The sequence below is a fragment of the Bidens hawaiensis genome, unplaced genomic scaffold (genome assembly GCF_021521415.1).
Source record: "Bidens hawaiensis isolate Kalapana, Puna unplaced genomic scaffold, B.hawaiensis_p1.1 tig00012956_1, whole genome shotgun sequence".
Taxonomy (NCBI): domain Eukaryota; kingdom Viridiplantae; phylum Streptophyta; class Magnoliopsida; order Asterales; family Asteraceae; genus Bidens; species Bidens hawaiensis.
The window spans coordinates 38,895-61,053 of record NW_027492084.1 but is presented as its reverse complement, the minus strand read 5'-3'; the positions used below and the strand labels follow the sequence as shown (position 1 = coordinate 61,053).

The 22,159-nt window shown below is 40.1% G+C and overlaps 1 protein-coding gene, 1 long non-coding RNA gene and 1 pseudogene across 3 annotated transcripts; 2 read left to right on the top strand and 1 right to left on the bottom strand.

Annotated features, from left to right (window-relative positions):
• Positions 1–1,704: 1,704 nt before the first annotated feature.
• LOC143542749 (tetraketide alpha-pyrone reductase 2-like) lies at positions 1,705–3,877 on the bottom strand (annotated as a pseudogene). Its single transcript, XR_013136945.1, has 5 exons — positions 3,551–3,877; positions 2,448–2,890; positions 2,192–2,354; positions 1,935–2,124; positions 1,705–1,846 (listed from the first exon to the last, which is right to left on the bottom strand). The product of XR_013136945.1 is annotated as a tetraketide alpha-pyrone reductase 2-like (transcript).
• Positions 3,878–7,337: 3,460 nt separating this feature from the next.
• LOC143542748 (uncharacterized) lies at positions 7,338–9,009 on the top strand. Its single transcript, XR_013136944.1, has 3 exons — positions 7,338–7,415; positions 7,822–8,709; positions 8,750–9,009. It is a non-coding gene; the product is annotated as an uncharacterized LOC143542748 (long non-coding RNA).
• Positions 9,010–16,066: 7,057 nt separating this feature from the next.
• Positions 16,067–19,756, top strand: LOC143542756 (uncharacterized). The gene is made up of 3 exons (XM_077035276.1): positions 16,067–17,008; positions 17,060–17,402; positions 19,485–19,756. Exons 1-3 carry the CDS (start codon positions 16,067–16,069, stop codon positions 19,754–19,756), a joined length of 1,557 nt encoding a protein of 518 aa, XP_076891391.1.
• Positions 19,757–22,159: the final 2,403 nt, after the last annotated feature.

Here is a 22,159-nt window from a genome sequence, read left to right as displayed (position 1 = left end):
CAAGGAGAATGATTGTCAGGTGATTATTAGCGTGTATGAATGCTATGATGTGACTTGCTTATTAGGTAAATGATGAACTGATATGAAGTGTGTTATATACAAGTAGAAGTAGAGTGTGTTAGAAGTGGGGAGGGGTCTAGTAAGGGTGTTAGTGCCATGACGATAGTACGTGGTAGGGTAAGCTTATACGTGCCTTCGTTATTAAAGTGGCATAACGTGAGAGCGTAGTAAGGCAAGCCTATACAGGCCTCCGTTATTAAGTGGCATGACGATAGTATGTGGGAGGAAAAGCCTCTACGTGCCTTCGTTAAATAAGTGGCATAACGTAAGTAAGTGGGAGGGCAAGCCTTTGTGTGCTTCTGTAAACAAGTGGCTAAGACGTAGGAGCAGTGAAGTGGTCAAGTGGTAAGTTGAGCAGGATAGATAGCGAGCTATGTGTCTTCGGATACGTATATAACGCATGTAATGGTTGTATGGTAAGTTGCTTGATTAACTAGAACTCACTCAGCGTAGCTGACTTTTAGTATGCACGCAGTTAAATATGTTTAGCAAGCTAGTATGAGGATGACACATGGCATGGAATGAACGGCTGACATCTAAAGATGGAAGAAAAGATGTTTTATATATGATGTTTTATGTTATGTTTTTAAAAGAAAGATTGAATGTCTTGTAACGAATTATTGAAGTTAACGTTTCCGCGAAAAGTTTTAATAAACTCTGATTTGTAGAACTGTGTTTATGAGTAAATCCGACGCTAAAGTAGGGCACCGGATCGGGGCCTTACACATAAATGATTTGTTATTTATTAGAAGATTGCCATTATCATTTTGAACCATAGATCAAACATAATCAATGACTCAGATTCATTTCTCGCACTTCTCGCATTAAAATGACTTCTCCCCAGAACCATCCCCTATATATATAGCGGCACTCTTATAGTGTATTATGAAATATATAAGACAAATTTTATTTGGTCGGTAAAACCCAAACGTTGAATCTCGGACGTTGGTAAAACCAAAGTATTATCGGTCCCTGGCATTGTACCGGTGAATAGGGATGAGCTCGGTACCGTACCGGTACCGAAAATCCCGATCCCGAAAATCACAAATTTTTGGTACCGGCACCGAAATGGTTGGGTACGTTTAAAACCGCCAAGGAAGCCTCCAATGCCTATATTGCAAAGAAACAAGAGCTTCTCGCTAGGAGGACATTTAACCAAACCCCTACACCCAAACCTAAATCAGAAGAAGATAGTGATTTTGAAGAAGAGGCTTTAAAGACTCTTCGGTCTGTGAAGCACACTTCTTCATCGAGGTGGAGCTATACGGATATATCTCCACCTGGATTTTTAGATAGTGGTGCTGGTCGTGGTGGTCCTGCTCGCAGTTTCACCACCACCACTACTATCAATTCCCATAAGGAATACAGGTTGTCCCGACCTGGCTCGGATAGTGGTGGTGAAACTGGCAGCGGGACCACCTCCACTATTTATTCTCCGAAGGACGAAGAGGAAAACCAGCCGCCTTGGGCGGGTTTAGGGATTGACATGCTTGTGATTGATAATCTTGGGAATCTGTTGGGACAATTTAGCAGGCTGGATGATGACCTTAAGATTTGCTGATAATCTAATAATTAAATCACTACTACCATTTGCTGAATGCAACTCAAGACTACATGATAAAGTTAAATCAATTATGATAAACTTCAAAGTAATCCCTTCTCTTGGAAACTTTTGATGCAGTCATCAAACATTTCCTCTAGTGTTTTTAGTGGAGGTAATCCCAGTTGTAATATCTTACTGCTATCCATGTTATGCGTGTTGTTATCCCCCTGTCGGCTGCTACACCTAACGACATGTGTATTTATTTGGTAAGCAACATTCAAGATCTAGTATTGATCTCTTGAATAAGTTGTAATATATGTAAAAAGCTTACTTGTCTATATAAGGATAAGATGGATATTTTGATTTAAGCATCTGAATGACCTCCGACCAGTGAGCCACCCTGCTTGAAACTATGAGTCTGCCTGCGGCCTCTTTTTTCTCCATTGCTAAAATATGAGCTGCCACCACATCATCTATGTGCACAAATCCTACTGTCGTGTTCGGGTATTCATCTACCAACCCTGATATGAAACATTTGTAAAAGTTGTTGCCTTTCGTGATCTCTAATTTAAATGGCGTTTTTGTTACCTTTAATGTAAGCAAGTATCAATTGAAGTGTACTTGTTGGTTGCGGTGCAAGCAATGGGCCCACCACGTATGACGGGTTTACAACAACAAGATCAATCCCGCTCTCCTTTGCTACATTCCATGCATCTTTCTCTGCTATCGTCTTGGCATACGCGTACCAAAGCTATGAATGTAATCAATAACTTAAAGTAGTTCAAATGATGATCGTCAAGACTAATTAACTTCTAAAAATGTAGCGATAAACAAGTTTCCTTACATTGTACTGTTTGCAGTATTCAGTATCGCTCCAATGTGATTCGTTAAGAGGAGATAGTTGTTGGGCATTGTAAAGGTATCTAACCGAGGAACAGGATGAGGTCAGCACTACCCTTTTTACACTCTTGGCTTTCTTGCATGATGTCAGCACGTTCATGGTTCCCTTTATACATGGATCTATTAGCGTTTCCTGTAAACTATATTGTTATATGTTTGTAATACCTTGTTATTTATTGATTTAGTTAAATGCAATTTTGAAGGTATAAGTTGCCTGAATGTTGTTGTCGTATGGAACAAGCACAGGAGATGCAGTGTGGAAAACCCCATCAACACCATCTACAGCTTGGTCAAAGCTACCTTCGACCATGAGATCAGCCTTCATAAGCTTTAGTCTATCATCGGCCCCTTTCATCTCCGTCAGGTATCCGACTTTTGCGACATTTTCTGACAAATATGCGAAGAAATAGTTGCGTGGATATCATCAAATTTGTCATAATACTTGTACCCGTGCACAAATAAATTGTCACTTTGAATTAAGATAGATAAATTTATAGCTCTACGTAGACATTGTTTTCACTCACATGTTAAGAAATTTGTCAATTGCATTTTCACACTCTTCAACTATATGTGATTTCATTTAGTTTCAAACAGTTGGAAAGATTAATATTCGAATGGAAGACATACAATATGTTTGCAAATTGACAAAAAACATGACGCCATATTAAATGACATGTGTCGTATATATAGAACATATCATCTGTCAAATGACTCAAATGGTGATTAACAAGATTTGTAAATCACCATCCAAGTCTTATCAGAAATGATATATTCTTTTAGACTGACTTGTCTCTAAATGTGATTTGAATGTTTAAGGTGTTCTTGACAAGATGCTTAACACCGTTATCAACCACATATAGGGAGTGCCACAGTAAATACATAATTTGCATTGTTGACGATGTGGAAATGTACTGCATGTACCCCATAATTACAATTGACACACCGTGAGTGTCGATAGTTTAACATATTTTAATGAAATATGTATTTTGCAATTTGTGGTCATTGCACACGTAGAGTGCTTCAGAATATTCTGTTCCTTTGGTGTACCTGGATCCCTGACGGTGGATCGAACAGTATGACCTTGTTTGAGCAAAGATTTGATAATGTACGCTGCTATGAATCCGGTACCGCCCGTCACACAATATTCCGGCATTTTTCCTGCTCTGTTTGCTGGTACTTGCAGGCTATAGCCTGCACTTGTATATATACACATCATGTGATTGAAAGAGCCGGTTTTATGCTATCAGTACGTTATGCATTAGTAGTTGTATGACCCGAGAATGTTGAAAGAACACGTAATGAGTTGTACATCGTGCATTGACGGTTGTATTGTGGAATGTGAAGCTGTAAGCACTTGTATATCATGCATTGGTTGTGGTAGTGCTTTAACTGTTTGGTGGTAGGCAGGTGGTGATTATTTGGTTTTTAGCAAGTAAAGAACCTATGCATTTCAGGTTTGGTGGTGATTAGGTGAGTGTTAGGTTTGTAGCATGCATTTTGTACATATTTCAATTTGTCTTTCATTGTGCACAATTTTATGGCTAACCACACTTGATTGAATAACATACGTGAGGCATTTAGATGATCAAGATTAAGTTAACAATTAAAGCGAGGATTGAAGAACTCAAAACTCTTTCTGGTTTCCTAATCCAAAATACATATATTCACAAATTATAGTTAAAAAGATAATAGCAATTGAATCCAATGAGCAGATTATAATATTAGGATAAGGTATTAAACAGAATGAGCAGATTGTATATTCATTCACATGTTTTAACTTGACCTAACAGCAAATTAAATTAATCCTAAATTCAGTGATATATGAGTATATTCACCTTGAAGATAGTTCATATATTTTAAAAGCTTTTCATTCATTTGACCCGAATTCACGGGTATGAGTCTCTTATCAAACCCATATAACCCTTAAACGGGTTATAAGATCTCATTACATTAAAAATTAATCTCGTAAAATATTTGATATGAAAATCCTATAAAGTAGGGATATATTATTATTAATATCCTATTTTTTTAAATTAAAGATATTTAATAAACAATTTTATAGTAAAAAACGGGTAATGGGTCTCACCAAATCCAGATAAAATTTAAACCGGGTTATAACATCCACTACAAAAAAAGGCCATTTAGTGGCACACATATTTAATGACATTTAGCTTTTGTGCCACTAATTTAGGTTTTTTAATGACACTTTGTGTATGTCATCTTTGCTCGTAACACATTTTTAGTGGCACTTAGTTTTAGTGCCACTAATTTATGATTTTACTAGCACTTTGCTTTTGCCACTAAAAATCTTGTGTCATGTTTTTAATGGTATTTAGCTTTTGTGTCACTAATTTAGGTTTTTAATGACACTTTGTGTATACCATCTTTGCTTATAACACATTGGCACTTAGTTCTAGTGCCTCTAATTTATGATTTTAGTTGCACTTTACATATGCCACTAAAATCTAATGCCACGTGTTTTTAATGGCATATAGCTTTTGTGCCGTTAATATAGATTTTTAGTGGCAGTTTGTGTATACAATCTTTGCTTGGCATACATTTTTAGTGGTACTTAGTTACAGTGAAACTATTTTATGATTTTAGTGATACTTCGTATATATGATACTGAATCTAGTGTAGAAAATAATAATAATAATAATAATAATAATAATAATAATACAACCCCTGAAGCATCCTCATCGTAACAGTCTACGAATCCCAACGATTTTGGATTAAAATTCAGGTGCTCCGATGGCTACGCGGATAGGAAATCGTTCATCGACTTAATCATTCAATTGCTTTTAGTTTTCACGACGACGCTAAGTTTCCCTCTGTTCTTTCTCTCTCGATTGATGAAGCTTCTAGTTAACCCAAATTTGTGCGTGATTGCTGTAAGTATATCTAATTTGCTTCATCATCTGTTTAAATGTACTAGTTTCATGTTTAATTCGGAGATGATTGTAAATCTGTAGTTCAAGTGCACACTATTCATTAATTTTGCGAACGATTACGTCTAAAGTTCACGAAAACCCTAATTAAGTGTTTAGTTGCTCAATGTATACCTAATTTATGATTGATTATCTGTACAAATGTAGTAGTTTCTATTGCAATTTTGGCACTCTGTTTGTTCTTGTTTCGGATTGAAATTGGTGCTCATTTTGTGATCGATTAAGTTTTAAGTTTCTAAAGTTATTTGTGTTTTTGAAAATTCAGTATTGTGTGGTCATGCATTATGTTAAGAATGATAAAATTGGAGACATTTAACTTCTGAATTTAGTTTATTAATTGGATAAAAATGTTTCTGTTTTTACCTTAATATATTAAATTCATGAACATAGATCTATATATTTGTGATTTAGGTGTGATACTTGGTTAAACTTGTTGTTAGGGGCTCAATTCAATCCAAGTTTATATCTGCAATAATTTTGATAAGTGCACGCCAACTGTTTGATGAAATGTCTAACTTAAATTATGTTCGTAATCATTTGCTTGCTTGATCGTATAATGCAGTTTTCATTATGATTTAATTGTTGTTGGTAAGTTGAAGTATCAACTACATGTGCTGTGGAATGAGTTGATATAGAGGATCCAAGTTTTCTACTTTTTATTTGAAGTTAGTTAAGTTTTCTGATGAACTATGTTGGTGCATTTCAACTCAATTTGAAAAACTTGTTCCTTGGTTAACTCCAGAATTTCAAGTAACAATGATCTATATAATTATGAATCTATATTAAAGAAATCTAAGCATGCATTGATTTAATTTTTTACCATAGAGTACATGTGATGCTAAAAGATCCAGCCGCTCAAAGATGGAGCCTCATTTTACTTGGACAAAGTCGTTTGCTAGACTTTCTCATGAAGAGGTATAATTTTAGCTATTTTGAATTAAATTATCGTCTAGGGGTGCAAACGAGTCAAGCTGAGCCCGAGCTCCACTAGGCTTGTATCGACATCTATTTCTAAAGCTCGATTTTGGCTCGGCTCGTCTCGTCTACACTCCTACTCATTGTTGTATGCATGTTTTTATTTTTGCGAGGAAATCATGAAAACCGGGAGGTATCATTTTATTATATCAATGATTATCTTTTTTTCAAAGTTATTATTCCATTGACATGCCTACATGCATACTAACTATTAATATGAATATATGCTTATGTGTGGATGCTTATAACTTCTTTCCAATCATTTAAATTTTCAGAAAGCTGCAGTTAAAAATTTTCTAGACCAAGAAATAACGGTTGAATCCCTTGTGAAATTTAAAAGTGACGTATAATCTGGCTCATCTCATAACGATTGCAATAATTAATGGCATACTAGTTGGAGGTTAATGTAGTGGAATCATTTTAATAATCAATGAGCCTTCATATGAAAAGTTGGTATTCTTAACTTTTCTATGTAAATAATTTATTTTCATGTAAAATAGGGGGAAATCTAGTTGAGTCAAACTATCAATGCGTAAGTAATTTGTATTATTGAAACATTATATATTTCTTAACTTTTTTTGTAGTGAAATTGACTTGTACGGTATACAAAGTGGATCGAGGGTAAAACTCAACTGGGTCAATGCTAGGGTGAGCACTTGTATCCTTATTGAAATAGCACTTGAGCCCTATTGAACGTTTTTTTTTATGTTATTTTTTAGATTTTGATTGGCAAATTTACAATACATTTGTTCTCCTTCATTTGGAAGTACATGTGATTGATAATGATAGAGGACTGCATAGAGGCCCACACGCTGGAATGATTGGCTTGATTGCTTCCAACTCCAAGGTATAAACATTCATTATGCTTGTAAACTCTTTAAATAGTTAGTTATTTACTTCTTACCCCCCCCTTTTAATTGTGTTTAATGCTTGTATATTTAGGAAAAGAAAGCGCAGGTTCTGGTTATGGTACAGGTTATGGAACAGAGGTTAAAAGAACATCATCATCATCATCATCGTACTCAGTATATCCCACCAATAGCAATGCTATGGTAGGGTCTGAGGAGGGTAAGATGTAGACAGCCTTACCTCTATCCCATAGGGATAGAGAGGCTGCTTCCGGTGAGACCCCCGGCTCGATAGTAGTTTTGCATCAAGCCTTGGACATAAGGCACATAGCACTCAATCATCGGGACACCGGCTGATCGGTGCATGTGCCCTTGTCTTTCGGCTATCAACGCCACCACATGATGCCTGATTAACCTTCCGCCACTTTTAACGTTATTTTCACGAGATTAGTAAAATAACGTCAAAATTAGTGCAATTTTACTTTTGCCCACCCGAGGGTTCACACATATATACATTATATGCGCGCACCGCAAGCAGGGCGAAGAGGTTAAAAGAACAGTTGGTCATAAAAACGGATCAACAATGGTGTGTACCCTTTGATGGTATGTGGGTGTGTGTTAAGTGTGTATGTAGTATGATATATATACACACACACACATATATAATTATGTGTATGGCATGTGTATATATACATACACTTGCATATGTGTGGAGTAGGGGTCTCAGTTTTTATGATATACATTATAAAAATTCTAGCCTCGTAAGCCGGGCTCGAGCTCAACAAGTGAAGCTCGGGCTCGTTTATTAAACGAGTTTATTTTTGAGCTCAGGCTTGTTTAGGCTCGGCTCGATCGATCTTTTTCATGAGTGGATCTCGAGTAACTCATGAGTGGCTCGGCTTATTTGCATCCTTAAACAAGGCTAGTGTTGATATGGTTGATTTTAATAGGCTATTATCGGTTTTAGGTTATTAATTAAGCCAGTTACAAAAGTTAGTGTCCATGTTGTTTACATATTGAAAAGTCTTGGTTTTTTATTAGGTACCTTATATGAAGATGGTGAAAGAGGATAACGAGTGTGGTGAAGTTTTCAGTTTTTATTCTAACATTTGTTACTTTACTTTTTATATGATTGATATTTGACTTAACTTTAGAGTTATTAGACATACGGTATACGTTTGGTATGTGTTTGATTGAACTTTTAGTTGTCGTAAAGTTATTATGATTTCCATATTTCAGAGCTTTATTTTTATTTCATATTTGTTAAAAGGTGCCATGCATTAAGATTCCAAAAGTTTGTGGTGGCAATAAAAAATGCCACTAAAGCTCAAAAGTTTGTAGTGGCAGACAAAAATAATGTCACTAAAAGTTCAATGTTTAGTGGCAGACAAAATAGTGTCACTAAAAGTTCAACGTTTAGTGGCAGACAAAAAATGTCACTAAGCCCAAAATTTTATAGTGGCAAATGAAAAAAGTGCCACTAAAAGTTTCAAATGTTTGTTGGCATAAAAAAAAGTGCCACTAAAGTTCAAAATGTTTTTAGTGGCATACGAAAAGAAGTCACTAAAAGCTAAAAGTTTGTAGTGGCAGACGAAAAAAGTGCCACTAAAAGGTTTTAGTGGTAGCACTTCTAGTGACACTTTTTTGTGTGCCACTCATTCCAACAAGGTTCTTTAGTGGCACTTCTTTGGTTTGTTGCGACACTTTTTGTATGCCATTAAATGGCTTTTTATTTGTAGTGATCTCATTATTTGTGAAACACTTTCATCATCAAATCCTAAGTATATTATTAACTTCCTTACAATAAATAAAATTAAAATCCTAAAAAAAACTTTAGAAACAAATAATGTAAAACAATCACGTAATACGGAGGATAAAAGCTAGTTACAAATATTTAGACTATAGAACTTGGAATATATTTTATGTGTAAAGTAAAACGTCATTTGACATGAATTTTGCTGGTCATTTAATGTCTCTTAGTGATGATAACTTATAAATGTGTTACTGTTTGACTCACACTAGAATACTAGAATATAAATATGTGTTTAAACAAAACATGGATATTGTAAGACATGCATACTTACAAGATGACCCCTTTCTTGAATGGCCAAGTTGACGATGGCGGTGGCAGACGGTGATGGTGTGTGGTGGACGATGACGGCGGCGGACGGTGGGTGGTGGAGTGGGCAACGGTGGTGGCGAACAATTGGTGGCGGACAGTGGGTGGATGGTGGTGCACGGTGGTGGTAGGTGGTGATGGTGGTGAACGGTGGATGGTGGTGGTGGACAGTGGGTGGTGTTTTAACCTTCTGCAGACATTATAAAATCTCAGAAGTAGATGGGCCAAGTCTGCATCAAGAAGAGCTTGCGCGGACGTTTTTTAATGAAACGTCTTTGAGAAAACAAACAGTCTGCAGATGACAATGTCTGCGTGTGATCTGGACGGACCGGACAAAAGAGGCTTCGCAGACCTTTTTCAGAAAAACAAACAGTACCTAAGAAGTGTTTTCTTTTTTTTTCTTTCAGAAAAGCTCTTATAGACCTGTTTTATCTGCGCCAACCAGACCTTTAGGCCGGCAGTGTGTTTGTTTTTCAGAAGACCTTGTCTGCAGTGTGTTGTTTTTCGGAAGACCTTTCTTTCGCTGTGTTCCCGAGTTCATTTATGAAAAGAAAGACAAGGAAAAGAGAGTTTTCTCTTCTTATCTTTTCTTTTGGTATCTCCTCTTTCTCTTCAACTTATTTTTCTTCAAAATCTTTCAAATTTGGAAAGATGCAGATTCTTTTATATTACTCATCATTTTCTCTTCCATCCCCGCATTTTCTTTCTTTTAATGAAACTCGGGAACACCTCTTTTAACTTTTCCTTTCTTAAATGAAACTCGGGACACAACATATTTTTTTCCATCCCTTCTTTTCCTTCCATTTCCTCATTTAAATGAAACCTGGGTAAAAAAAATCTGCACGTCCTCTTTTTTTTTTAAGACATGGACCATAGTCTTCTAACCTCGGGTACGTTTGGCAAAGAGCTTTTAGGAGCTTTAAGCTACAAACTTTTAAGAAAAAACTCATATTTATTGAAAAGTCTTGTTTGGTTAGAGTAGCTTTAAGCTTTTAGGTTAGGAGAAAAAGCTTGAAGCTAAAAGCTCCAACTACTAGCGTTTAGAAAAAGTTACAAGCTTTTAGTATTTCAAAATTTTACAATTTTGGTACTTGAACTTCCATAATTTTTTGTTAATTTATATAATAATTACATATTTAAATTATATTCAAAACCAACTACCCCCATGACTTTTTAAAACATCATAACTTTTTCGCACGTTAATATTTTTTTACACAAATTGCATCATAAAAACAATCATTATATTCTCTTTAAGTTGAGTATCATATTGTTATATTTCCTTAACTTTAAAAAATTAACATATTATGTGAATATTGGTTACGATCGAAAACAAGTCGAGTCAGGCAAGCCGAGGTCATGTGTAAGACCAAATTAGGGTCGGAACGAGTTGATGCAAAAATGGCTAATTTAGTTCGGTTCATGTTGGTACGGTTTTGAGTCGAAAGGGTCAAGTCAGAATAGGTTTTGGATTAAAATAGTGCACCGCGCGAGCACCCAGCTAGTTTTATTAAAAACTCCAGCTACTCTACCAAACACCTAAATATTTCAAAAATGATACAGCTAACAGCTACCAGCTAGAGCTTCTAGCCACCAGCTAGCAGCTTTAAGCTACTGCTAACAGCTAGTTTCGCCAAACATACCCCTCTTTCTATTCTTATTTTTCACTGGACAAAACATTATACGTTCTCTCCTTCTCCAACCCTAACCTATTGTCCTCTCCTTCCCATCCAACCCTAAACAGAAAGAATTCCAATTTGATGATGCTACCGGTAATCGTTATGTTGTTCACCCATCGGTAATCGTTAGGTTAGTCATTTTAATATATGTTTGTTTGATTCAAAGGTTTAGTTTAGTTGACCTAACTTCAAACTTGCAAATGCAATTACTGATTTTGGGCTTCTAGAACAACTCAGTGATGTACAACAAACCTAAACAAAATTGAAATTGAAGTTGCTGCTTAGTGTATCTATAGACATGTTGTTGATTTTGATGTTTTAGTTGTGCATTGCAGATTAGATAGATAGTTCAGAAAGAAAGATGCCATCTCCAAGCAAAAGGAGGGAAATGAATGTCATGAATTGAAGCTGTAAGGATTATATTATTATTATTATTATTATTATTATTATTATTATTATTATTAATTTTAATGCATCAAATTATAAGCACTCTTGAGTGTCTGGATGAAGAGTTTATACTAATTATTTCAAACTGATTATTGTTATTTGATATATTGATTGATGGATTCAAATTACAAGTTTAATCTTAGGGTGAAATAGGTTGTTTTTAATAGCAATATGTTATATTATTGCTAAAGCATGATGAATGATTATGTTGTGGAGCGATCAATGACAGGATTAATGTGAAATTTTATGGTCCAATTAATATTTTCAAAATCATATTTTCATAAGATTGTATAATTAATATATTTTATCTGCTTGAGTAAATTGAACATGTATCACTTAGGTGAATTTTTCTGCCCCAACTTTTGCTATAGTCGAATCCTTAATACCCGTTAAACGGTGAGGCAGCATCATTAATGATCAAGGACAAAGAATAATATGAGAAGAAAGTCAAAGGTAACTATAGAGGTAAGGTAGCAAAAAAATCCAAATACCCTTAAGTATTACCCGCGGGTCAACCAGAAGTCCCTCATAAGGCACCCGCGGGACATATGGAACACCCGCGTAATGATCGGCAGAGGAAACACCCTCACAAGGCGTGCAGAAGCATCATGGCACCCTCAGAAGTCATCCACAAGACGAAACATTCGTCCGCGTAAATAACTATGAGGTAATGCCTCAGGACAACTGTTAGTAACCAACAACATTCTAGAAGATCTACCAAGATGCTTTCTTGAGAAATACGTGATCCCTTAACCAACCAGAAGAGAACACCTGGCAAGGTCGTTATAACTGTGCACATGACTAGGGTTATCCACCACCCTATCATAAGAAGACGTGTGTCCAGGTTGTTATACATGCACATGCAACGTATAACCGAACCTATCAAATGGGGACACGTGTCCAGGTGGTTACGAGTAAGGACAGCTGGCCCAATCACCTTCCCACACCCTTCGGCTATAAATACCCTCTCAATCATCATGAGGTATTCATTCACTCCCGCTGTACTCCCTCAATTTACTTAAGTACTTAATCTTCATCGGAATTGTACTTATTCTCACGCCGGAGGGTGGTTACAGGAAGACCCCCCTCTTGTACTTCCCGTAGCGAGCTCACGGTGTCTGTTTTGCAGGTTCACGTCACTGGACTTTGGGAATTGATTTCATATCGTATTGGCAGATAACCGTATCCTACCCTATTGACTCATTGGATCTAGGACCCGTCTAAGGGAGTAGATCTGTGTTTCTTCATTGGCGCCATCCGTGTTTTTTGTTAGAACAGCAATCAGTTTTTGTTTTCATTCGTGATTTACGATATGAGCCAACTTTCTAAAGGGCCGACGGAGAATCTCGGACAGTCTTCACGCGTTACTAATCTAGAAACACGTGAAGGAGCAGCATCAATTTTTGCTCGGACTGCAACTCCTGGTGCACGAGAAGACGTCGTAACACCTGGAGGTTTTACCGTGGGTGGTTTGATAGCTCGAGGACATTTCACTCCACCGGTAGACGTTACTCTGGTAGATGTTGGAAATGTCACAGCACCAACAGGTCCAACTCCCGATGATTTAGGGCGAATTACAGCCCCAAGAGGTTCCAATTTGGGAGATCTGGAGCGAATCATGAGAGACGCTCGTCGAACTCACTCAGAGTTAGGTCTGGAAGAAGATTCCGGTGATTCTATTCCGGCAAGAGCCTGTCTTAATAGCTCTAGGTCTGGAGGACTTTTGTCTCCAGACGATTGGTTCCGCGTTCAATAAGAAAATTTGGTTGCTGAGTATGAACGAAGGGTGCGAAACGAGCGTTTCCATGCCCTCACCCTGAATTATGATGACTCTCCTAGGAGATCTGTTTCTCCTCCGATAAGGGGCAGTCACATCCAGTACAGTCAGCAAATGGAACAAAATTTGGGCGAGACGCGAAGGTTGCGTCCTCTGCCTTGCATTAATATGCGGGTACCATCTTATGAAGATGAGCTGGATGGTCAAGATTCAACATATCGCCCTAAGGGCAGTTATTACAGCGGAGACAACCGACTCCCGTCATACGGAGGGGTTAGTCATCCGCGACCTCTTGTCCGTCATGCGGAATACTACAGCAACGCTGAGCATGACTTTTCCAAACCATACTGTCCAGAATCCTTTGCTCAAAAGTCGAAATTTATTGCAAGCATCGCGACAGCTCCATTTCCGATGAATACAAAAATCCCGACATCTGTCGGGACATATAATGGAATGACGGATCCCAGTGATCTTGTTGAGGTTTGTAGCAGTTGGAGGAGTCAGTGGTTGGACTCTTCCATACTGGTGTTATATGCTTGCATTGACATTTACTAGAGCCGCCCGGGAATGGTTCGAAAAATTGGCCGGCGGACAGATCAAGGGCTGGAATGACTTTGTGGCAAAAATTTCTCAACATTTCAGCCAACAACGAAAACATACTCGTGACCCTTCGGAAATATTGGATGTTGAAAGGCGAAATAATGAGTCCATTGAGGACTTTATTACTCGTTTTAACAACGAGAGCCTTAACATCGGAGGGGTTAGTGAAGATATGCTGAGAGGTGAATGCCGTAAGAATGTCCATAGCGACGCCTTGATTCGTACGCTAACTGGAAAAGATGGAATGCCCGAGTCCTGGGACGAAATCATGTAGGCAGCTAAGTTATTCGCAAGAACCGAAAAAACATTGGGGTCCAGTAGTCAGAAGCAATTACCAAGGGTCGAGTTCCAAACTCCAAGACTGAATAGACAGGCCAAGGGATTAATTTGGTCAAGATTACAGCCGACTACAGAACAACCAAAGCAGTTTGATGCAAGATCTCTGATCGGTAAGAAGAACAAGCATAATTTTTTAGCACGGTCCTCCAACAACAGTTGGACTTCGTTGTCAAAAACTCCCTCAGAGATCCTCGCTACTGAGAATTTGGCTTTTCGCAAGCCACAACCAATACCGAGGAATTCGTTCCTCGATAATAAAAAACACTGCTCGTACCACAATGACTTAGGGCACAATACAAATGAATGTGTGGCCCTAAAAATGAAATAGAGGCAGCCGTGAAGAATGGGAAGTTAGAGCATTTGGTCAAAAGTGTAAGACCAGGGACTGGAAAACCTCCCGCAAGGGATAGCCTGGGTCCGGCCAAAAGGCAAATAAAAGATTTGAATGTCCACATGATTCAAGGTGGACAAAAGTTCGGCGGTAAGAGGAAAGAGTTTTCGGATGAAGAGTGGAAGAACGAGCTAGTCATCTTTCCACGAATTAAAGGTGGTCCGTGCAATAAGAACCCTTGATAATTACTACACTTTTCGGACACTATCGGTCGCAATATGTGTTCTTCGACAATGGTAGTACATCTGACATTATGTACGAACAGTGCTTCGAACAACTTGAGGAAGATGAAAAAGAGAGACTAAGACCGATTCATGCACCCGTTTCTGGGTTTGGAGGAGAATAATGCACCCGCGGGGTGTCATTACATTCCCGGTCACACTCAGTGATGGGGTTCATTCGAGAACTGAGGAAGTTGAATTTCTAGTTTTACCGGCAACCTCTAAACATGACATTATTCTTGGACGAGAGGCGATTGATGACTTTAACGCCCTTCCGTCCACAGCTCATGGTGCAGTAGGGGTCCCAACCTGCACCGGCGTAGCAATAATTCATGTTAATCGACATTGCTTCACAACCGAAAGTTCGAAGCCGAGTAAAATTCCAAAACAAGCTCAGAGGACTGATCCAGAGAAATGAGTTTTGAACAAGAAATTCCCCGACCAAACCGTGGTAATTTGCCCAGCCATTTCTGAGATAGTGCGAACCTTTTTGAAGCAATTGCTGACGAAGAACATAGACATTTTCGCGTGGCAGCCCGCGGACATGACCGGTGTCCCGCGTAGCATTTCGGAGCACAAATTGAAGGTGAATCTACTAATCACCCCAATTGTGCAAAAGAAGCGAAAGATGGGCCCGGAACAAACAAAGGCCATGAATGAGCAAGTGCAAGATCTTCTCCACGCCGGGATTATACGGGAAATAAAATATCAAACGTGCGTAGCCAACCCAGTGATTGTCTCGAAAAGCAATGGAACGTGGAGGATGAGCATAGACTATAAAGATTTAAACAAACATGTCCAAAAGACTGTTATCCATTACCAGAGATAGTCTTAAAGGTAGACGCTATGGCACCATTCAAATTCAAGTGCTTCCTAGATGCCTATAAAGGCTATCACCAAATTCATATGGCAGCTGGTGATGAAGACAAGACAACATTCCGCACCGACCAAGGAACATTGTGTTACAGAATGATGCCTTTCAGGTTAAAGAATGTGGGTGCCACATACCAAAGGCTTATGGATCAGGCTTTCAAAGGTCAAATAAGTCAAAACCTTGAAGTCTATATGGACGATCTGGTGGTCAAAAGCTCTGAGAAGCATCAACATGAAGCTGAATCCAGCAAAGTGTTCCTTTGGGATGGAGGAAGGAAAGTTCCTCGGGGTGATTGTAACAGGCACAGGTTTTAAGGCTAACCCGGACAAGATCTAGGTAGTAGCCCGCATGCCATCCCCCACATCCCTCAAGGAAGTTCAAACACTCAACGGTAGATTAGTAGCGTTAAACAGGTTTCTGGCAAACCACGCTGCTAAGTCTTACCCGTTCATCTCAACATTGAGAAACTGTCTTAAAAAGTCGCAGTTCAGATGGACTTCGGAAGCTGAACAAGCGTTCCAAGAAGTCAAAAAGTGTTTATTGGAACTACCCACGTTAACAGCTCCTTACGCGGGAGAACCATTAACGTTATATCTGTCGGCGTCTGACATTGCCGTAGGGGTTGTCCTACTGACGGATAGGAAAAATGTTCAAACTCCGATCTATTACGTCAGCAGAACATTGTCAGACCCAGAAACAAGATACTCGATGTTGGAGAAGTTGGTCTTGGCATTAGTATACTCAGCCCGACGGCTCCGTAGATACTTTCAAGGACATCCCATAAATGTCTTGACCGGGTATAAGTTGAAGAATGTGTTAAGCAAGCCAGAGTTGTCTGGACGATTGGCGAAATGGGCCATCGAATTGGGTGAACACTCGATAGAGTATAAACCCAGACCAGCAATCAAGGGGCAAGTGCTGGCGGACTTCGTCACAGAAGTTCCGCAGCACAAGGAACAAGAATATTTAATCGAACAACAACCCCAAGCACCTCCGGAGCAAGGGAAAGTTTGGTCATTGTTCACGGATGGAGCTTCAAGCAGTGAAGGATCAGGTGCAGGCCTAAGGCTAGTCAACCCTGAGGGGCATGAATTCACATACGCCATCAAGTTAGACTTTAAAAGTACTAACAATGAGGCTGAATATGAAGCCCTCCTGGCAGGCCTGCGGATAGCGAAAAAGCTTGGTGTAAAACATTTGGAAGCACGGGTGGATTCCATGCTGATTGCGGGACAGATAAACGAAACATATGAAGCAAAAAATGACGTTATGGCTTCTTATCTCTCGCAAGCAAAGGACTTAATTCGATAGTTTTCTTCCTTCAATGTTGTTCACATTAAGAGGAGTGAGAACAAATCTGCGGATGCTCTTAGCAAGCTCGCTTCAACAAATTTCGAGCACTTTGCTAAAGATATTCTTGTTGAAGTGCTGGACCACCCGCCCGTTCCACACAACCAAGTTCTGGTAATCCAAACGGGTGTCGAATCATGGATGACACCGATCAAAGCTTACTTATCATCCGGAATCCTCCTAACAGAGAAAGCTGAAGCCCGGAAGATTAAACACAAAGCTTTGAATTACCAGTTGAATGATGGCATACTGTACCGGAAGTCATTCCTCGGTCCGCTGTTACGTTGTGTAGATGCGGAAGACGCAAATTACCTAATTCGTGAAATTCATGAAGGTATTTGTGGCTTACACGCAGGTCCGAGAATGACGGTGGCAAAGATCATGAACGCGGGATATTATTGGCCTGGCATGCATTTGGATGTTATGCAAGAAATTAGAAAGTGTGATTCTTGCCAGCGCCATGCTCCCAATACCCTGCGTCCTAAAAACGAACTGATTCCGGTAACATCTGCCTGGCCATTCCAGAAGTGGGCTATTGACATTATGGGACCTTTCCCTGAAGCCCCAGGACGAGTCAAATATTTGATAGTGGCCATTGATTATTCACCAAATGGGTGGAAGCCAAACCGGTTGCATCAATAACGACATCAAGTGTTAAGAAATTCCTTTGGGAATTCATCATTTGCCGGTTTGGTCTCCCACAGGAATTGATAAGTGACAATGGGACCCAATTTGCTGATAGCTGATTACAAGAATGGTTGAAAGAACTTCAAGTCATTCAAACTTTTACATCTGTAGCTTATCCGCAAGCAAACGGTCAGGTCGAAAGGACCAACCGAACTATCAAAGAAGGAATCAAGGCAAGGTTAGGAACTAAACAAACGGGCTGGGTTGACGAATTTCCCCATGTACTTTGGGCCTTCCGCACCCAAAAGAATTCTAGCAATTTAGAGACGCCATTTAGTTTAACCTATGGCACTGAGGCCATGATCCCAGCTGAAATTGGGATTCCATCCGCAAGAGTTATGTTAATTGATGATAACGATCACAAACTGCGGATGAATCTTGATTTACTTGAGGAAAGAAGAGAACTAGCATCGATCCGCGAGCACAATTATAAGCGACAGCTTCAGAAATATTATAACTCGCGGGTCCAGAAATGTGAGTTCGATGTGGGAGACTTTGTCTTCCGCAATAACGAGGCTTCCGGTCAGGAGCCTCCGGGCAAGTTGGCCCCAACTTGGGAGGGACCTTACAAAATCAAATAAGTATTAACCAAAGGTGCCTACAAGTTAGAAAAATTGGACGGGACTGAGATCCCCCGAACGTGGAACGCAGCACAGTTGAAGAAATGCTACATGTAGCAGTCTTGATTATTCTTTTACTTTGGCCTACGTACCCACTTAGACTAGCAAAAATCTCGATGTTTCATTTTTTGTAATATGGCTTATGCCTGTTCTATGGAAACTTTTTGTTAGTCTCATAATTATTTGTAATCTTTTATTGACAAAAACGAAGTTCCGGAGAGGCACTTATATTATAACGCATAAGATAAAGTGCACCGGAAGAAAGCAAAACTTCTTATTTGTAACATCATAAAAATTTTAATGATGAATAAAGGAAGTTATGTTTAGTGTTTTCGCGTAATTAATTAGTATCGGGTAGGGAGCGGGTCTTGGACGTGGATTAATTGAGATGTATACCATGGAAGGTTAATCTCTGTGGTAGCGGTAACGAAGGGGGAGGTGTCAGTAGCCTTACGACGACTCATTGTAAATGGAATGACATCCTTCCGAACCCAGAAGAACTTGGGCTTCCACTCGTATAAGCTCCGGTAACACTCAGTACCAATAGGACCTTTCTTGGTAGAGGACCACCCAAACCACCCGTCGCGGTGCGTCAGCTTATAGAATACTGCAAATCGAGCAACTGTTGGATCGGTAACAAGAGCCTGGCAACAAAACTCAAAATGGCGAACTCGAAGCAACCCTAAAGGGTGAATCTGAGATATATGAAGGCCATAAGAAGTCAAGATGTCCCTCATAAAATTCGTTATGGGCAACCGAAAATTGCTTGTTGTAAAAAACTCGGTATATACGACCGTTTTTCCTGCCGGAGGGTTAGTCGCAACAGAACCGTCCGCTGGCCGTTCCGGACCCCATTCCGGCGCTAATCCGTAGACGTTAACGATGTCTTCATATTCTTTTCCTTAAGATGCACTGCAACTTCGTGAATCGCCGGAGTATTTTTCTTCTCAGTAGCCATGGGATAAACGAATACAAGAGTCTCTCAAATAATATGTAAGTTTCAGATTTGTTGCCTTTGAGAGAAAAGTTTGGAAAGCGATAAGATTGAATGGTAAACACTAAGGACTTTTTTATACCCATCACAATTAATGCGACCATCTGACTGTCAGAAGAAAGAGAAAGTGCAGACCATGGGATGATCGACACGTCAGGCGGGAGATTCGAAAAAGTGCATACATGCTATAAAAAGGCGTTTTACGCGTCTCGTCAGTTGTCACTTAAAATTCCTCTCTCCGCCACGTCATCAAAAACACATCCAACTTGCACAAAATTTAAAAGTCAAAAATATCTTGCAAAGATATTATCTCATAAACAAGAACATGATTCACAAGACATAAAAGTTCTTTTCATTAATATTCAAAAAGACGATTACAAAACATAAGGAACAATTACAAGTCCTACAAACTAAACCTATGGGTTAGGGGCTGATGTGTCTTCTGGAGCATTTGGAGAAGTATCCTCAGACTCGTCGTCCTCGGATTCGTCATCTAAATAAACCCGTAGCTGCTTTACGCCATCTTCAGCAGAGGCGAACTCTGGAAGCATATTTTGCAACGGAAAGACAAGGCTGTCATACTCCTTGAACCGTATATCATACTCTTGCTTTGTGTCGAGGCCATGCAGCGGATGAGTCTCAAAAGTTCATTCGGACTGAGCGTAGGTTATTCCCTCATCGAAACCTTTCACACGGCCAACTTCAGTAGAAGCAATTACCAGATTTACAAAGCAATCAGCAAGCTCCGTGCTTCTCTTAACATGGCGGATGACCTGACAAACGATAAACATGTTAGCATCATAAACGCGAAGTATGTAAACAAACAACGTATGAGAAAAACTTACATAGTCAAGTCCTCGGTTGAGGAACCACTGCCGTTCCCGTTCAGCACGCTCCGCCCGGCCACGAAGCTCTTGTAGTTCATCGGAGGCGCGGTTCTCTGCTTCAGTACGGGACTGAAGTAAGGAGTCATAAGAGGACTGCATCTCAGCAGCAGTCTTATCTTTAAGCTCGGATTGCTCCTTCTGCAGCTTCAGTTCAGTCTCGAGCTCTTGAATCCGGCTGACTTGGCGGGACACTTCCTCTTGTGCCTTTGCCAAGTCATCCTTTTTCTTTTGAGTTTCAGCCTGGGCAATCCCAAGAGTGACATTTTGCCTCTCGCAGGCTTCCTTCCACTGTTAAGCAGCAGCGGCGCTTCTATCCATTTCCTGTTTAAGTGCATCCTCAGCACCGATTTGTTTCCACCTAGCTGCACTCGCTGCCTTACGCTGTTCCTCAGCTTCTTTCTCTGCACCTTTAACAGCTTCGGAAGCTGCACCTAGTTTCCCGCCCATCGTACGCCACTCACGTAAAATTTCCTGGCTACAAGCCATACTGTTAGCCAAGGAAACGAATAAATCAGTGTGAAGATCATGGCGTGAACGATTTTGAAGAAACGCCATTTCGGTAGGCGGCACACAATACTTAACAAAGTTAACACAGGTCCCTGGGTCTGAAAATTGGAACCCATTGACAGTGTCCCATGGCGGGACAAACAAATCATAGTCCCCTCCTAGAGGTGCATCCCCAAAGTACTGGGAGCCGGAAGTTTCGAGGCGAACGGGGATTGAGGAGGATTGTTGTGGGGCACCTTGTTGAACCTCCTCCAACCTCATGGACGGATGGTCCAATAGAAAATCCCTCCTTGCAACCGGAGTTAAGGGTGAGGAGGCGGAAAAAAGTTGAGGAGCAGGTCGGGAAGGAGATTCATGAATCCGGAACCCAGCTTCATCCACAACCGGGTTATTTCCTTCATAGCCAGTGGCTCCTCCAGCCTGAAAAAGATAGTCCAAAGATTGATCGGCTCCTGGCTGGGTATTGGCCCCCTCCACTTGTGTCTCAGTGGGAGGGGTAGAAGGCTTGTCTTCAACTTCCTTTTCCGGGAGTGGAGTTGATTGCTTCTCAATGACCGGTGTTGGTGTTGGTGTTGGTGTTGGCAGCTTCTCGGTCACATTATCTCCAACAATTGACGGATCTACATAAGAAAATCATGATTAAACCGCGTTTCAGAAAGCAATAAAAGTTAAAAATAAAAGCTCACCAGTCACCGTCCCCAGACGTTCAGCAAGGCTGGGCTGTGGCTTCTTCGGATGACGCGTCCGCTGCTTCTTCGTCTTAGGCACTCTCCCGGCATCCACAGAACTAGCGCCTGCGTCACTACCCTGGGAAGCGCGAAGAGACCTCTTCCGGTATAGTTCTATCAGTAAATGTGAGACAGATGAAATCAAAGGGGCTTCATCAGAGCTTTCTCCTTCAAGGGTGGCAGAATCGTCACTCGATGAAAGAATGACGATCGCCCCATCAGAGGTCATCGCATTAAGAGGAGGAGGGTTCAGGATATACGCACCTGATTCAAAGGTAGCGTCTGTGACAATCGGCTCGGCGCGCACCTTCATCGGGAAGAGAAAGTATTTTGAAGTCTTCTCAAGGATAGGCGTGTCTTTCACATCTCGAATACCTCTTCCCACGCAATCCTTGTCGTCGTACAGAGCATTTAGCATTGATTATGGGAGGGGGTAGAAGGCTTGTCTTCAACTTCCTTTTCCGGGAGTGGAGTTGATTGCTTCTCAACGACCGGTGTTGGTGTTGGTGTTGGCAGCTTCTCGGTCACATTATCTCCAACAATTGACGGATCTACATAAGAAAATCATGATTAGACCGCGTTTCAGAAAGCAATAAAGTTAAAAATAAAAGCTCACCAGTCACCGTCCCCAGACGTTCAGCAAGGCTGGGCTGTGGCTTCTTCGGACG

Excerpts from the sequence above, each read along its gene's own strand:
- LOC143542756 (XM_077035276.1), top strand. The coding sequence starts at position 16,067 with ATGCCATCCCCCACATCCCTCAAGGAAGTTCAAACACTCAACGGTAGA. Across the intron at positions 17,009-17,059 it reads TGGCTTCTTATCTCTCGCAA|AGGAGTGAGAACAAATCTGC; the intron begins GCAAAGGACTTA and ends GTTCACATTAAG. Across the intron at positions 17,403-19,484 it reads AATTCGTGAAATTCATGAAG|AAGAAAGAGAAAGTGCAGAC; the intron begins GTATTTGTGGCT and ends TCTGACTGTCAG.